At 41.3% G+C, this 17,616-nt stretch overlaps 1 protein-coding gene across 1 annotated transcript; it reads right to left on the bottom strand.

The window, feature by feature from the left end:
- Positions 1 to 13: 13 nt before the first annotated feature.
- Positions 14 to 16,702, bottom strand: esyt1a (extended synaptotagmin-like protein 1a). Its single transcript, XM_008413691.3, has 31 exons — positions 15,822 to 16,702; positions 14,491 to 14,532; positions 13,605 to 13,739; positions 13,116 to 13,189; positions 12,822 to 12,894; positions 12,638 to 12,727; positions 12,495 to 12,550; positions 12,011 to 12,131; positions 11,749 to 11,925; positions 11,137 to 11,219; positions 10,885 to 10,933; positions 10,553 to 10,642; positions 10,319 to 10,414; positions 10,168 to 10,239; positions 9,363 to 9,449; positions 9,105 to 9,254; positions 8,641 to 8,823; positions 8,373 to 8,549; positions 8,198 to 8,280; positions 8,066 to 8,114; positions 6,001 to 6,090; positions 5,268 to 5,363; positions 5,078 to 5,149; positions 4,910 to 4,996; positions 4,655 to 4,801; positions 1,958 to 2,085; positions 1,700 to 1,795; positions 1,471 to 1,602; positions 1,284 to 1,389; positions 1,132 to 1,181; positions 14 to 987 (listed from the first exon to the last, which is right to left on the bottom strand). The coding sequence occupies exons 1-31, from the start codon at positions 16,146 to 16,148 to the stop codon at positions 960 to 962; spliced, it is 3,246 nt and encodes a 1,081-aa protein (XP_008411913.1). The 5' UTR covers positions 16,149 to 16,702; the 3' UTR covers positions 14 to 959.
- Between the last annotated feature and the right edge of the window lie 914 nt (positions 16,703 to 17,616).

The following is a 17,616-nucleotide window of genomic DNA, read 5'->3' as shown; positions in this document are numbered from 1 at the left end:
AGAACTGAAGGGCTTTGATTCATGAGTGCAAACTTTAATCAACAAATTTAGCAAATGCACAATGATATGTTCCAAGTATGCTAGCTGGAGCACAGCTGTACAGTTCAGAGAGAGTACAATAATTTTCTTTCCTGCTCCACAAATTACCTCTTTGTGTCATTTATAAACAGCAGTGAACATTAGCATGGTCTTAATTTGCGCAGCTTGAAAAATTCTATTTTCATTGAAAGCATCGATACACCAAACACTTGCACACAAAGAAGCATTGGTTGCTGTAACACCAGCACTCTTTAAAGGTTGGTCTTTCTAAAAGCACAGTGATTTAGACTCAGCTTACAGCATTGCACCTTTGTTTTAGGAGAGAACGAAAAGGTTTGTAATACTCTGCTTTAGAAAAGTCACATATAGGACATATAAAACTTCATCTTAAACACATAAACACAGACAAATTGTGCAGTTTTGTAATACTTAAGGCAATAATATAAACATACATAAACAAAATAATATTCGGAATAACGTTAAGACTGTAAAATATAACATTTAAGAAACATTCCCCGTTGTGTTGAAAGTTGTAAATCAACGACACAGTTTTGCCACAGCATAAGGCATTTGAAAAAAATTAAAAAATAAACGCAAACAGCATGGGTGCATGTCCTAAAGCACATATACCACAGGTTTGTCATGCAACACGGTTGCATCTTTGTCAAATATCCAACAGGTGAAATTATCTGCTCATGCAGAAAAGATTCTGTAAATTTAATGGTTTGAGAGTAATGAGCTCTGTGTAATTTTTCTTCCAATAAGTACTGATGGTTTGTGTTTCTGTGAGGCACAAATGTTTTCTTTTTTGTTGGAGTGACGGTGAAATATTTCATTTAAGCTGAATTACAAATGCACAAATCACAGATCACAGAAGCAACACAAGGCTTATGTTAAATAGTACCAGAAATTGGATTCTTCTAGGTGGTTTCTGCTACTAGATCATACCTGAAAAAAAAAATTTAAATACAAGTTTATATTCCCAGATTAAGTGATTTTATGCAACATTTGTTAATTTAAATAATATATTAGTTATATGAATACATTTGTTATTATGTTTAAATCATTAGTAAAACATCTGTCTTTTTTTACCATTGTGTGACACCAGCCTTGAGATCAATTTGGTCCAAATCCACCTGTAACTGAGGGGAGGGGGAAAAGCAAAAATAATCATGTTGGTAAAAATAAAAAGAACTTAAAATAACACCAAACTGCAGTTCTGATTGCGAGCTGCTCAAAACTACCTTGCCAATGAGCTCCTTCTCTCGGCTCATGAAGGAGCCACTGTGCTTCACAGATAAATCCAGTTTTTTCTGCATGGACTCCTCCAGAGTAAAGTCAAAGTCAAACCTGCAGAGTGACAGCGACAGAATGCAAATGTCACTTCTAGTTGTACCACCATTATTATTTTCTTTTTGCCATTTGTCTCACCTCTCATTGAACTCTGGGTTGAGGTCCCTCTTCTTGGTGGCAGTTCGTCTCTTGGTTGTGGCCTTCTTGTCAGGCAGCAGGACAAAAGAAACGTACGGGTCGGCACCGTCCTTAGAGCAGGCTGCCAGGGTTCTGCGGATATACAGATGTATGGATGTACCATTCTTTTCTGCAACTAGCTCTTCCGAAGGAGAAATCTGATAAAAAAGTTAATAAAATGGTATAAAACCTGCAGGAGTGAACAATGATGAAAAGCCTGTTTTCGTCTGCAGAGTAGCCGATGGTGAGCTTCACTTGGCCGGCTGAGTTTCCGTTATCCGCGACGCTGTGGACAAAAAAACACAAATCCAACATTTCTGCTAAGCATTTTTTAAGAAAGCAAACATGCTGTGCATGTTACACAGTGCTCTGTCTAAGTTATGAAAAACACCACCTTTGCAAGCCAGGTTTGGGACAAATATGAAGAGAAAAACTACGTTTGACGTACATGGAAAATCCACTCCTGTGCTTCAGGTCAAGATGGGAAGGAACCCATCTGGGCATGAATTGCTCTACACCTCCTTCTCCACCTGCTCCAGGTGTGCCACGACACACTGCTAATTGGGTGTCCAATATCTGCAAAATAATAAGAAGAGAAAAATATCAAGCTTCAAGTTTTGTTTAATTGACTTTATTTAAAAAGACACTAACTGACAGCCAATGTCACCCAAATGCACTTTACAATAAAAAAACAGGTCCAGTTTTTATCCAATCCTATGGAGTACAATTCAGCCTAAATCCAATCAGATTAAGATCCACATATACATTCCACTTTATTTAAAATTTGAAGATTTTATAACTAGCTACACATAAAAGGAATTGGGCACTAGGGGAATTTCTAAGAAAAGGAAAACAAATTTAGTATCTATACTTAATGGCAGGGATTCTGCGACGGGTCCTAATAAATTTACAAACTACACCATGTTGCCAAAAGTCTCCACTCATCTGCCTCCACACACATACGTTCTTGAGAGACATCCCACTCTTAATCAATAAGTAAGATGTTCTGAGGGGTCAAGACCAGCTGAGTTCTTCCACACCAAGCTCACTGATCTTTAATGAGCTGACTTTGTGCACTGTTGCACATTCATGTTGGAGCAGGAACCGGGACGTCCCGCAACTATTCCACAGCTGCCTGTTTCTATGCTGAGACACTCTAATTGATTTCACTTGATACAATGCAGTCAAGCAAGTGCTGTTCTTCTGACAACTGCCAAACCCAGACTGGATTCAATCAGTGAGACTATGTCGCCACTGCCCTATGTCCTTTGGCGGCATCATTACTTCTGTTGCTTTGTGTTGCACTTGGTGATACAAGTCTTGCTTCTAGCTACCAGGCCATGGAAACCCATTCCACGAAGCTCTATAGCGTTTTTCAACCCTGATCCTCAAGACACACTGTCCTCCAAGTTAGGCATTTCCCTGCTTCAGCGCTCATGATTTAAATTGACGGCCGATTGACAGGGTTTTGCTGAATTGCAATCATCTGAATAGGGTGTGTTGAAGCAGGGGAACATCTAACATGCAGGTTGGTGTGGCTTGAGGACCAGGGTTGGGAAAAACTGCTACGCCGTTTTTGAGCCAATCTGAAGGCTGCGTGACGCTTGGAGGTCTGTAGCTACTGACTCTGCAGACGTTTGGAGATGTCTGCACACTGTGTGCCTCAGCATCGTCTGACTCCACTCTTTTTACATAGACTACCACTTCACAACTGAGCTGCTTTGCAATTGCTTCCCTTCTTTGCAACACCACAAACTAAGTGGAATGCTTAGCTGATATTTGAGAGCTATCCGTTCCTTGATAAATATATTTAGAAGCAGTCAACATAAATGCTGGAATTTATCCCCCTGTGTCCCCTGAAGTGACTGAAATATTTGATTTCAGTCATTTGCAGGGATGACTCAATACCTTTGACAGTAAGCTATATTTATAAAGGACATTAGCTGTAAGACATTAGCTATAAGCGGAAAAATAGATAATCAGGCTCCAACGCATAGCTCTGTAATCACATTCATTACGTTGAGGGTATTTACAGGAAGACTGTTATTAGACAAATAATACACTGCTGGTGCTGCGTCAAGAAGGGGCTAACCATGACACAGAGAGCGAACACAAGAAGCATTTACCGTGGTACTCAAACAACTGCAACTGAGTGTAAACTGTGAATAAAAACACAATTCAAAGTCATTCGCAACAGATTTTCACTAGTTTAGGTCCAGTGTTGTGCTGAACCCAGTTCTACTTTCAAAAGTCACACTTTGACATGAACTATAAAAACAAATCTGTGTCCAGTACCAAGAGTTCTTAAAGTGTGCAGTAATTTTCACAAAATAATTCTCTGTATTTTAGCTGCATTGTCACGTAAGAATCTGTGGTAACACTTTATTTGAAGGGGGGTGAGTAAGACTGTCATGACACTGTCATAAACATGACATAACACCTGTCCTAAACATGAATAAGCTTTCGTGAATATTTATGGCTGTTGTCATAAAGCGTCATTCAGTAAATTATGACACTTGTAATACAAAGTTGACATTATTCAAAATGTCTTTGTTATGACAACTTGACATTAACCAAGAAATCATTACTGTTTAAACTTTACCTTTAATAACATAAAGTTACCTAATTTTTAAAGTGCAATCAGTAATACTTTTATAACAAATTTATATCAGTAATGATTTATTGTTTATGTTTATGACAGTGTCACGTCAGTCTTATTCACCCCCCTTCAAACAAAGTGTTACCGGATCTGTGAGGTCGATTAATATTGATTACCTGACAAGAATTAATTCTCCGGATAGGGCCAATATTCTTAATGCAATTATGAAATAGAACAGAATTATCCTTTTGGGTATAACAGTGGAAAGTAAAAGGGAAGAGGAAGCGCAAGAGTTCCTCAAGCTCTAAAAGGTTTATAGCAAATCGTGTTCAGTTGTGGTTTCCCACATACAAACCACTGCTAACCCTGCTTAGTTTCTCTGAGCAGAAAAGCTCAGAAAAGCTTTGGCTGTTCTCCAAATTCTTCAATAATTAAATCAATCCACTCAAGTCGCTATCATATAACTAGCAACCTGTTTAGTTCCTTAATAGGTTGCACAGGTTGTTTTTAAGATCAGAGCAGCTAAGAAATACGCTTCTGTGCTACCTTGATTGTGACTCTCAGCAGTATCTGACTCTCTGGCAGTGCTCCATCCAGATTGAACCATTGGTCCAGCACCAAGCCTGACTCTGACAGAACCTCCCTCAGAAGGACAGTCAGGGACCCAAGAGTCTGGCTCCAGCTGTGAGAAAGCTATGAAAAAAAAAAAAGTGAAAAGACATCAAACTTTGAATATGTCTTTGTGAAACATCAGATCAGAAGCAAATACGGCCATCATGACTCATTAGCATTTTCTCTCACCTTCACTGTGAGCGTTTCATCTCTCGGGTCACGAACCAAAAAGTGAAACGCCTCATCCCATCGAGGAGATGTGGATCTCTCGCAGACCTTTGAGAAGAACCAAAGGAAACTTTTACAGCTTTCCGCTGTGTTTGCTCTACACAGTTTGCTCAAACTAAACGTAACTACCTTGGTTTTGTATGAAACATTCTTAAGTGTGACCTCTACTCCAGCCTTTGGCTCTTTTCCATTCTTCTTCAACTGAAACCGCACAAACATTTTTAAAGTGTTAAAAGTAACCTGCAGCTGATTTTCTGAGTTTTATGCGATGTCTCAACACTTTAACGAAGAACAAAACCCCCTGGGGCTACGATCTCACCGGCAGGCCGTGGGCACGCTCCACGTACACAAACAACACAGCCGCAGATGGCACAACCTTGTTTTGGTATGACTGTTGGGACTGATACATCAATACCTGCAGAAAGGAAAAGGATGTCACTGTTACTGGCTAAAGTTTGCTGCATACTGACTGTGAACAGAGGGATGTTGAGATCAAAAATCGATGTAAAGTACCCTAAAACAGAAGTTCACTATCTCCTTTTATTTATATCCGGTACATCTTTTGAAACTACCACACCATAAACTGAGCTCCTTCCTGTGGGTTAAATGTTTTGGGTTTTTTTTTCTTTGCAGTGGAAACCAAAATCTTCTTCGGTTTGTGGTTGTTATAGAGCTGGTGCAATGATAACTAAAATATAAATATAGTGCTATATAGTGCTTTTGTGCAGTGCGGTATTCACCCCCTTGGGCGTCTTACACTTTTTATTGGCTTTACAAATCAATGATAAATAACAAATTGTGGCTTTTTTTTGGACAAATAAAATTGCAACAAATATATTTAATGTCAAAGTGAAAACCACTTAAAAACATATAACATCGAATAAGTGACTGCATATGTATTTATCCCCTCAAGTCAATATTTAGTAGATGTTCCTTTTGAGAAGAGTTTGTGTGGATAGGTCTCAATCAGGCTGCAACATCTAGACACTGCAGTATTACTTCGTAAGGCATTGGGCATCGTGAGAAAAAGAGATGTTAAGTACATATCTTACCTGCTCCAGTCTCGATAGCTCAGTCACTCTGGACAGCCACTCCATCACCAGGTGAACTCGACCTGATTTTACATCGTTAAGAGTGTACCACTAGAAAAACAATCGAACAAAGTCAATGTGGTATGATCAGAAGTGCGTTGCAAAGTATTTATGCCACCCCCTTTTTCTTTGTCTCATAAGGTTTCTGGGAGATATTATGTGACGGACCAACGCAGAACGGTGCATAATTGTAAAGAGGAAAGAGAAGGATACACAGCAGTGCTCATCTACAAACTGCATGGTGAGTGTTTGTTAAGATCAATTTTTAAATCTTTCCACAGATCGTAGATTTAGGCCTTTAATTTTGACTGGACCACTCGAACATATAGCTTTGCTTGAATGCTTCTACTGAAATAACCGCTGAAGATCGGCACCAGCCTCCCCATGACCCTGCATTGATCAGCGAGTATAGACAATGGATGGCTGGATAAAAACCATTCACGCTATTCCTTCTAATTCCCAGTTGTACGGTCATTTGTGTCTGTCCTCCACAGATAGGGTTTTCTATCCAGGCCAAATAGCTACATTTTTGCCTCCTTTGACTTGCCGAAGAGTCACTACTTATCACTCCTTCAGACGCTCCTCCAGAAAAACCGTGGGCCGTCTGGCTGCTTCTTAGATTAATGCTCTGCTTTTCAAGGCCTGTCATTTTAGGTGGACAGACACGTAGGTTTACAGTCTTGCCATATTTTTTTTCCTTTCTCAGATACACTGAAAAGAGCTGTGTCAGATTTTCAAAGCTTCTTTTTTTAAACCAATGTAAAACATTTTATAATGGACCTTACCAAGCTCCGCCCAGAAACACCCCTCGAAGTCTCACATGACTGCATGTCTCACAAACAAAGCCTCGCGGTGCTTAGTTTCTATGTGTAATTTCATTTCGACTGACTCTGCAGAGTATTTCTGAGTCGATTAGCGATTTTCACAAAATATCAGCCATGACAATGGACAGGGGAACCAACAAGTTCATGTCATCTTTTTGGACGACATCAAGGTTTTTGAGCCACGCAATGCCTCCAACATTGTGCGCGTCACAGCTAAATGCTACCGGTCGATGAGGAACACAGCAGATCCTCAGACCCTCTGCATAAATATAGCTGTGGACAAGATCACTGACGCCTATTGTTCTTGCAAGGCTGGGTAAGTCGGGCATTCATGGTTTTGAGGGTGATTTCTGTTGGCAAATGTTCGTATGTGCCTAGGCCTGATACACGGTACTCAGAGGCTAACACGATTAGCGTGGCTAACACGATTACAGTTTAGTAAAAAGCCTTTTCAGGTAAAATAAAATCTTTAATTTATGTCAGATACAGTACACATTGCATATTGATCTGTTCAGCTAACGTAAGGCTGTAACAGACAGGCTTCAAGGTGTAGAAGTTGTGTCGGTACTGCCATTATGCTGTACTTGGCTAAAAGGTTTTCATAATGGATGTGTCTATTATTGACTTTCTTTTTTCATTCACTAAACACAAAGAAAGCAAAGCAATAATACTTACACCAGCACACACTCCTTTGTTCTTATTGATCCTACGACGGTTGAGCTGCAAATACGGTCGTGCACAAGCTTTGATCCAAGCAAGGCTTTCCGTTTCAGATTTTGGAAATCTGTGAATTTTAGTTCCACAAATACGATCAGGATACCTGACATCGCCTGTGCAGATACCCCACTGACAGTGGAGAACCATTCTTTTTTGAGTCCTGACGCAAAAACTTTCTGCTGATCTGCTAGTCCACAATGTACATTAGCATACTGTAGCTTGCGTTTGTGAGACGGTCACGCACGTGGTAGCTGCGCTGTGACGTGGAATGGGCATTAGCCAATGAAACGCGGCCCCTGTGGTAAGGTCCATTGTGGGCTACCTTGTGTTGGTCTATCACATAAAGTAAAATACATAAAATATACTGAAGCTTGTGACTGCCACAAAACAAAATGTCAAAAAGTTCAATACACTATATTTTTTTAATATAAACTATAGATATAGATGATAATATGGGTTAAATCTATCAGATTAATTTCACACACCGTGTCAATGAACTGGGCGCTTATGATGTCTCTTAGGTTAAGCTTGAACCTGCAAGCACAGCATTCAATCAAAAGTTTACTCTGCATTTCCATACATTTAGCTAAAACTCATAAATAAAAGCGACAGTTTACCGTCCAAGGAAGTCATCCTGATCAATGTCCTTATCAAACAGCTCAAACTGGACCTCTTGACCTGGAAGCTGGGTCAAAATCACCTAAGCACACAAAAATGACACTTAGAGCATTACGATTTTATTAAATCAACAAAATAACTGATTTTTCTAGCAAAATGTTATAAAAAAAATACCTCAAAAAGTTCATTCCAGACAGGATTGAGATTCTCTTTGATGGTGTGGCTGCGGAAAGTTATACCAGCGACACGGATCTTGACGTAGGGGTCACTCTTTCCTTTCACCATGCCCCCCATGAAGTTGTCCTTGGCTATCAGGTTTTGGGCCTCCACCAGATGGATTCGTAACACTCCCTGAATGCATCAGAGCAACAACATTTCTCTCTTACACCAGTCTGCGAGAGCACTCCACTTACCCAATCTTGAGAAAACGGTTTCTGTTTACCTCGGTTGCAAACTCTGGGTCAGGGGTGGTGTTCTGTGGTCGCGATGGCTGAGGCTTAGTTAACCCGCCAGACCCTGCAGAGTTCTGGTTCGATGTGACGTCTCCCTGACCCAGTCCGGATCCCGAGCCTGAAGGGGGTGGAGACGGAGTTGTGGGAGAGGCGTCATCACTCAGCCACAAAATCTATCAGGGAACAGAGAGAGGCTTGGTTGAGCAAAAAAATCTAATAAAAAAAAAAAGACAAGGCTGAAGTGGGTTTGTTAGTGCATATTCAATTAAATGAAGTCCCTGTTTTGTTTTTTCTACTTAATCTATGGCATAATCATGTATTTCTGTCCAAATTGGATTTCATTTCTGCCAATAAAAGATGATTAATTTGATATTTTCAACCAATTTGGTTTTGGTCTTCCTGTTACATTTGCCTTTTATTTTGTGCACAGGCAAAAAACAGGAGAAATACGAACCCTCAGCACAATTTTGGCGTAGAGGCGGCTGGCTGAACCCGAATTTTCCAGTTGGAACCACTGGTCCAAGGTGAGCTCATTGCTTTCCAGGAGGCGGTTCAGAGGAATTGTCAAGCTGCCCAAGGACAACGCGCGGTCATCGTCCTTCACCTGAAACATATTACCAGAGGACGATTTATCAGAGTTTAAAGGAAAAGAGTGCAGTTAATGGATCAGAGGAAGCAAAAAATGCACTGCTTATATGTAAAAAGGACTTACCTGAATGTCAATATCTTGTTTGCGAGGATCCTGAATGAAGAAAGTGAAAGCATCCTCCCAAACAGGGCTGTTAGTCCCGTAGCAGGTCTGCAGTGGCGTGAAGCGGACATCCATTAAGCTCAAAATTTGGTCCAGTGTATTAACAACGGTTACAATGCATCACAAAAGTATTCTTTGCACACATCTTGTCACATTACCACCACAAACTTAGGATTTGCTTTAGATAGTGCAGAATTGTAAAACATATAGAAAAGGCTAAGAAAAATCAAAGAATAGAAAAAATGGTGGTGTGCTTCTGTATTCAGCCCCATTGAATTAATGTTTTGCAGAAACACTGGTTGATCAAGAGGTCTGGGTTTTTGACCGGGCCGTTCTAAAACATGACATTGCTTTAATTCACTCCATTCTAGAGCCGGCCATATGTTTAGTCGTCCACCTGGATGCTGAACATCCACCTCGGCATCGAGTCTTTTGAAGCTTTTAACGGGTTTTCTTCCAGGATTTCCCCATATTTAAGTTTCCTGTCCATGTGGAAAAACATCCCCACAGCATGATGCTGCCATGACCACTTTGTTTTACAACTGGTGTAGACTCCTCAAGGTTATGTGACGTGTCAGTTTTTATCAAACGATCTGAAGACTGTACAAGATTTTCCTTCCACTTCACAACTGTGCAATACTTTCTGTTGGTCTTTCACTCAAATTCACATATAAAATATATTGAAATAAGTTGCAATGTGACAAAATGTGAGAAAGATAAATTGATGTAAAACCATTTTAAAGATGCTGTACTTTTAAAGGTTTACCTTGCTTTCTTTAGTTGTGTCCTGAACAGAAATCTGCACCATTGGGCTTGGATCCTTGTTACCTTTCCTCATCTGCAACATTTTAAACAAATCGGATTCAGAGATTCAAAGTTTCTGCTCACGGCATGAAGTGGTGATAGCGATGGCTCACAGGCAGCTCGTACGCCTGGTCAAGATAGATGGCCAGGATGGCCGCAGACGGGGGATCAGCTGTCTTTGCTGTCAAGTTCTGGTTCTTCTGAATAACCTGATAAAAAAAAAAAAAAAAAAATATATATATATATATATATATATATATATATATATATATATATTACGATATTTTATAAACTTAGTTTCCGTATATGGAAAAAATACATATATATGCAGTGCAGTGTGGCTTCACCTCGCTCAGTCTGTCAGCAGAGGACAGCAGAGAGAGCCACTCCAGCCGCAGGTGAACGCTGCCAGAACCAACGTCCCTCAGATTGAACCACTGCAGGAAAGAGTCAGAAGGCTCATTAAACACACATTTCTCTCAGGAGGCTGATTCGGGTGTTTTCTACGTCCTGCAAAAAGCCCGCAGGGGGTGAGATCACAAGGAGGCACATGGTGTCCCCAGTGTCACATGATGATGGGATTACTGCAGTCTGACTCAGATATTTCTTTTCAGAGCAAGACAAAGCTAATAACTGTATTCTGAGATGCTGCTTCGTTTCTAAAAGCGCAAATACTTACGTCATCAACGATTCTGGCCTTTTTCACAATATCCAGATCAATCTTGGCCCTAGAAGAAAGATGCAAGCAAAAATAATATAAACAGAAAATCAATACATCTTTAAAAATATTTTAAAAAAGTAAAAAAAAAAAAAAGAGTATAAGCTCTTATTTTTAAGAAAAGCATGGTCTGAAATAGCGAAAAGCAGTTGTGGAAGTGACATGAGGAGCACACCGAAACAGAGTGAGGATGAGTGAGAATGAGTAAGCTACCTCCCCAGGAAGTCATCCTGGTCTGGGTCTTTGTCAAACACTTCCACTTCCAACTCCTGACCAGGTACTTCATGGACAATAACCTGACGCGCGCGCACACACACACACACACACACACACACACACACACATTCGCACACACCGAAGGACAAACACCAAACCAATAAAGACATAAATATAGATAAAGCAGCAAATGGCATAAAACACAAGCAATGCAAACAGAATCACAATGGTAAAGAACACTTCACTGCTGCGCCTAAACAGCTGAATAATTCAGGACGTAGATTTCAGAACACGTCCCTGAGCACAAGTAGCGCCTTATCTCAAAAACAGCCGCTTCCTGTTGCCAAAGAGAGACGATTAAAATCTTCACAGAGCTGTTTGCGGCAACAGAATTGCACTGACTTTAAGAGACTTAAGTTAAATCTTTAAAGCAGAGACATCAACAAGGTGTGCGCCATCACACACCTTGTTTGTATGCCAGAGCTATTGGCACACAAATAAGGAGGAGGTGCTGCTGGGCTCATAATACCAAAGAAAACCCGTAGACCTTCTGTCGTGGATTTTTCTTTATTTTTTTTCTAAGGTGAGCTTTGGTCGCATTTGCTTTACCTCATACATTTCCCTCCACTGCGGGTTCAGGTTGCTGTCCACGTGGTGTGAGGTGAAGATCTGGGTTCCCACGCGCAGCACGGCGTACGGGTCCGACTTCCCGTCAATCAGCCCCTTGATGACCGTGTCCTTGGCCGTGAGGTCCTCGGCTTCCAGCAGGTGGATACGAACAACTCCCTAATGGGAACGTGCACACGGAAAGAAAATGACACAAATATAGTTACTGTGGTTTCAGATATCTGGAGAAATGTAAGAGAATTACCCTTGGCAGAGGGGAGCGAAGCTGCGCCACATGCAGGTCAGCCACTAGGGGGATAGTGAGGCGGTTGGGGAGAACCAGGTGGGAAGCTATTGCATCCATGATCATTGTGTCCGACATGGCACTGCAAATGAATAAAATTGGGCAATATTACCAATACTATCCAAATGAATATTTGAATAATACATGTATTTATGATATATGCATTTTGCCAGTTAGTTTTCTTATATTTTAGGTATATTTTTATATTTGGCTGTTCAAACCAACACATTATGTTACATGTTTATGGACACAGTGTAAAAGCACACACTAAATGACTTTATGAGCCCATTAGCTAACCTGTTCCTGTACACTTAAGCTCTTTTGTTAATTTTCTACTGGACGCATAGTAAGAAAATTCATTTCTGACTTTTCTGTTTGTTGGAGTAAGTGTCCAACTCAGATGGATAAAGACAGAGAAAGCAAAGAACAAGTCTTAAAAACTCACTTGAGCCCGGGGATATCCAACAGATTTGTAAGTCCAGTCCAGTTGATGTCCAGCTTCTACAGATAGCAGGCGAACGAGAACAGTAGTTTTAAGAAATGTCTTACTCAGATATGAAAGTGGGCGCAAACGGTGAAAACACTCACAGGCCTGCGAATAAAGAACATCGTAACAGCTCCGACCAGAGGCACGTCTCCGATCAGGGGCTCCAGGATCACACGCAGCTTTCCGTGGAGCTACAGGAGAAAACACAGCTGAAATCTGACTTTTAAATCTAATGATAATTTTCAATTTGTGCAAGAGAAAAAAAATAAAAAATTCCCACTGTACCTGCACTCCCTTCACACCGGCTTTGCAGAAATACTTCTTGATTTCAACATTTATTTCCACATCACCGGCGTAGCTATAAAGAGGAGGCAAATGTAAAGATAAATATTTAACTAAGAGGAAGCAGCTTGCGGGTGTTATGACAGAGCTGTTATTTTTGTGGCGAGTACACAGATCTGCTGTTACAAACAAACAGACTTCTTCTTGGTATTGTAATTCAAGGAGGTTTTAGTCTCGAACCAGAAAAGCTGGAGCCGTGCTTAAAAGGACAAGATAAGGAAAGTTGTGCTGGGTTACCTGAGGTACAAATCCAACATAACTTGTCTTTTATCGTGCTCTGTGTGAGCCTTTACACCAACCAGCTTCAGAGCCTGTGAAACACAAAGACAGCCTTCAGATAAAGCAAACTGAAAACATTCTATAGAGCACACTAGCAGAAAAAAATCCTTTCTTCTAATACATTCATGGAACCTTAGATAACTTCATTTGCTGTGGGTTGTTTAGTTTTTATGCTGTGATTATATTTATAAGAAAATAAACCCCTAGGCTACAGACAGTTCTGATGCCCTACCCACATAAGTACTTTTAATGAATGCACTTACAACATAGTTAGCGACTCATTTATGGCAGTGATTGCTTCCAAACAACTTTTTAAAAAGCTCCAATAAAAGTCGACTGTAAAAATATGGAATAAGCTTGCAAGCTACATTATTAGACTATCTCACATGCTGCACAATCTAAGCAAACTAATAAAAATCTCCCATACAATCTGTCCCATGAACACACCTTCTCTCCCAGGTTGACCTTAGTGAAGTTGAGAGTCTGCAGATGGATGCTTGAAGCCCGGATGGCAGGAGCGATGGTTCCTACCAGCAGCTTCTCCAGGTACTGGCCAACAAAGGGCCAGGCCTGCTGCAGGATCTGCACAACAACAGAGCATACGGCCATTCATCACGCCGCCAGCACTCATCCAAACAATGCAAAGAGAATATTCCATATCATTATCAAACATGCCCTATCTGCATCAATTTTTGGGATTAATGTATGCTAAAATTCCATGTATATGCTTGGCATGCGTTAAATCCTCGCAGTAGGACATCACACTAATTATCTATAAGCTGTCAACTCGCAATAGATACGTGGCAGCATGTCTACAAGTGCAAATGATCTCTCTTGGCTGATACATCAGGAAGCCTGGAGTGGTTAAGCAGGCTGGCTGAAAAACGAGTCCCATCATCTGTCTGTCCTACAAGCAGGTCGTCTGTCGCAGACTTCATTACAATTTCCCCTCAAGATCACCGCTCTCCGTTATTAGTATTCAGACTCACGCTCGCCCTGTGCTGATGCGAAGTGACTGCACTGACAGAGACAAAGGAAGTTGCAATATGATCTGAAACGCTTTCCTCTTAATTACATGAGCAGATAATCCTCGTCGGACACCGGGGATGCACCAGCAGACCGCTTAAGAGTCCACTTGTGCATACTTTACCTTATTAATAAACGTGAGCCCTTAATGCTGCTGTTGTGGGAAGTTACTCGAGTGAATCGGGGTTGCCTCCAACGCCAGATGGAGCGGAGCAGCCCAAAGTCACACAGATAGCTCTGTGTTTAAACAGATGGAAAGTACACAGCTGCCTACGGGCGAAACAGACAAAGGAGAGAGGGAGCATACCTTATTCAGCCACTCCACTTTTTCCACATCTGGAAAACTGACCTGTAGATGAAAAGCAATAGAAGCTGAGTAAAATACAGGGAGTTGTATTACGTACATTTAGTTACGCTACAGACAAAGATTTCAATGTACTTTAGAGTGATTTTATCTGATGATGACATCATCAAACGGCTTTACAATCTGAAAGTGCGGCGTGGATTTATATTCACCAACTTTAGAGTCAGTCAGTACTTTAGAGCTTTACAGATGTCTTTGGGAGAATCCCCCAAGGTTAGTCCATTTACAAAATGAACTGTTGGAAATTCATCAAGGCAAAGCACTGGATGCAGAGCATCTGCAAACCACAAACACCCACTTAGACCAACTTGATTTAGGCCTGGACTTTAACTAGAGCATTGTAAAACACAAATATGCTTTGATCTATGCAATTTCATTGTAGCTAGTGACATTTTTAGGGTCGTAGTCTAGCTGGAAGACGAACCTCCAGCCCAGCATCAAGTATTTTTGCAGACTCTAACAGATTTTCTTCCAGTGCTGTCCTGCTTTTGGCTTCGTCCATCGACTCTGATCAATTTCCATGCAGTAGAAAAGCCTACCCACAGCATGGTGCTGCCACCACCATGTTTCATTGTGGGGGGAGTCATGTGTGCAGGATGATGTACAGTATTACTTGTAGAAAAAAAACATAAATTATTTTCTTCAAAATATGTACTCTCTTTGGGTAGTGAAATATTAAATATTTTAACGTTTGATATTGGAGAGTGGGCCCTGCCTCTCGTTCATTGACTGCTGAGAAAAAAGGCAGCTGTTTATCTGACTGATTTTAACGTTAGGAGTGAATTACGCAAAGTTATTCAACTGATGAATAAATTTCAACCAACTAACCACAGATATATTTTATCATCTTATAAGATCTATGCTGAAAGCATCCTAACAAACACCAGCACACACACACACACACACACGCACGCGCGCGCACACACACCCCTTACACTGTTCATTCCACAATCTTGCCAGATATGGAAGTCCTGATCACTGCCTAGCTCATCCAGTTTTTGGAGCATAAAATCACAAGCTGGTTCACATCACAGAGATAGAAAAAAAAAAAAAATATATATATATATATATATATATATATATATATATAATCTGCCTCAGAATATCTAAACTATGGGGAAATGACGTGGGTAAAAAAAATGTGCTTTTTATATATGTGATCATGGCGAATGTAATTAAAGGCATCAAACGGTAATAAACGGTGAAGGTCAGATCCAGCTGCAGATTAACTTCTCATGCGGAGTTGAAAGCTGCAGAGGAGGATTCCCCCTTACCCAGGGAGGCAGATCCCTCCTGGCTCTGAACAGCTTCTGAGTGGTGAACTCCATCTCGTTCTCCAGGAGGAACATAGAAGACTTGAGCCTCATCTCCTTCTCCTGCCGACCGTGTTTGTATCCCATGTAGACCATCAGCCCGAGCAGCACCAGGCTTATGCTGAAGCCGTAATATCCGGCCAGGTAAACCGGGAGGAGAGCAGCGAGGCATTTCCCGAACGACCACAGCACACTGACTGCTCCCTCACCGGGGGGGCGGCTCGGTGAGGCCGGGGCTGTCCGAGCCGTGCCGCCGCTCATGTCCGGGTCTCCGTCTGCGGTGTGCATGTTGTTGAGATCCGGATGGCTTCCCCGTCAGCTCTCTAGGTCTGGCCTCTTCTTCTTACCTTCCCCGCAGAGAGGCGAGCCCCGGCGCACAGCGACGCAGTTTAATCACAGGAACCATAGAGACAAAAAAAAAAAAAAAAAAGAAAAGAAAAAAGTGTTTCTATTCGCCTCGGTTCCGCAGGGCTCTGTCGTGAACCGCTCCGCGTCTGATCCGTTTGAGCTGCACTGGAGGAGCAGGACAAGCGGTGACCGAGACCCGAGAGGGCGGACTCAGCTTCAAGCCCTGCATCAGATCAAGCACGAACTCAGACCCTGGTATTAACTTTGTAGCGTCATGTGCTGCTGGCGGGCGGAGCGTACACGCAGAAACGCAAAAAAAAAAAAAAAAAAAAAAAAATGGTATATTGCATCTGGAGATGAACCTGAGAGCAACTGGGTTATGATCATTTAACCACCGAAAACAGGACTACCTCCAACTCCATCCAGCAAATAAAGCAGCTCGACCCGTTGTCTTTTAACACTGCCTGTCAGTCACAGGATAAATCCTCTCGTGTGCGCAGGCGCTCATGTCCACTGCAGCAACTTTACAGCAGCACCAACAGGTTCATCATGTACGGATACAAAAATGAATCTCGGATGAATTCATGATAGATGTAATTCGGTTATTTCTGGTGGTTTTTAATGATCACGGCAGCTGATCAAATCCCAACATCCACTTGACCAGAAATGTAGAATATGTCATAAGACCAAAAGGGAACAGGAACATTATGTCACGACCTACACAATCCATGGGAAATCCGCTGACCAACTCGTATGAAGCATATTAATAGAAGGTTGAGTGGAAGGAAAAAATAGGGTAGACGGAAGGACACAAGCAAAGGGGAAGAAGCGTGTTACCCATGATAAGTCCTTACTGAAACTAAAGTAAATTTCATATGTAAATAATGAATAACTTCATGCTTTCCTTTGTTGACAGGCTTTCATGCTAATTGCATTTTCTAGTGGGAGTCGGGACTTTAGCACCACCAAACAATTAACAGCATAGTGAAAACATCTTATGACCAACATTTATATGAAAGCAGCCCTGTGCTAATTGTGATATCATGTCTGTAAAATGATCAAAATGCATGCTTCTTTCACCTCTTCCAAGAGTTCCACTTTGAGTGAATTTCTGAATTCCCAATAACAATTTAAGGTCAGAACTACAAGAACACCAAAGTTAACCCAAATCTTGTCTTTTACTGATGCCCTGGTAATAAAAGGGTTAATGACCATGATGTGTCTGCGCCTGATTAGCCACTAAACTAGCCTAACCTAATCCCACTGAGGATCTAAGGAGCACTGCCAAGAGAAGATGAGAGACTGACGAGCTGAAGGTCATAATCTGGACTTCTTTAACAACTGAGAAGTGCCACAGGCTGGTTACTTCAATGCCCGACTGGAAAATCAATTTTTTATGAGGCTTATG

The sequence above is a fragment of the Poecilia reticulata genome, chromosome 7 (assembly GCF_904066995.2).
Source record: "Poecilia reticulata chromosome 7, P_reticulata-male-v2, whole genome shotgun sequence".
Classification (NCBI taxonomy): Eukaryota; Metazoa; Chordata; class Actinopteri; order Cyprinodontiformes; family Poeciliidae; genus Poecilia; species Poecilia reticulata.
Note: the sequence above shows the minus strand (reverse complement) of the source record. Positions and strands in the feature narration are given on the sequence as shown.

What these genes read in the sequence shown, in the direction of transcription:
- esyt1a (XM_008413691.3), bottom strand. Translation starts at nt 16,148, where the DNA reads ATGCACACCGCAGACGGAGACCCGGACATGAGCGGCGGCACGGCTCGG. An exon ending in AGGTCAACCTGGGAGAGAAG is followed by an intron (nt 13,190 to 13,604) that starts GTGTGTTCATGG and finishes TGTGTTTCACAG; the next exon opens with GCTCTGAAGCTGGTTGGTGT. An exon ending in CTGCTGACAGACTGAGCGAG is followed by an intron (nt 10,415 to 10,552) that starts GTGAAGCCACAC and finishes TTTTTTTATCAG; the next exon opens with GTTATTCAGAAGAACCAGAA.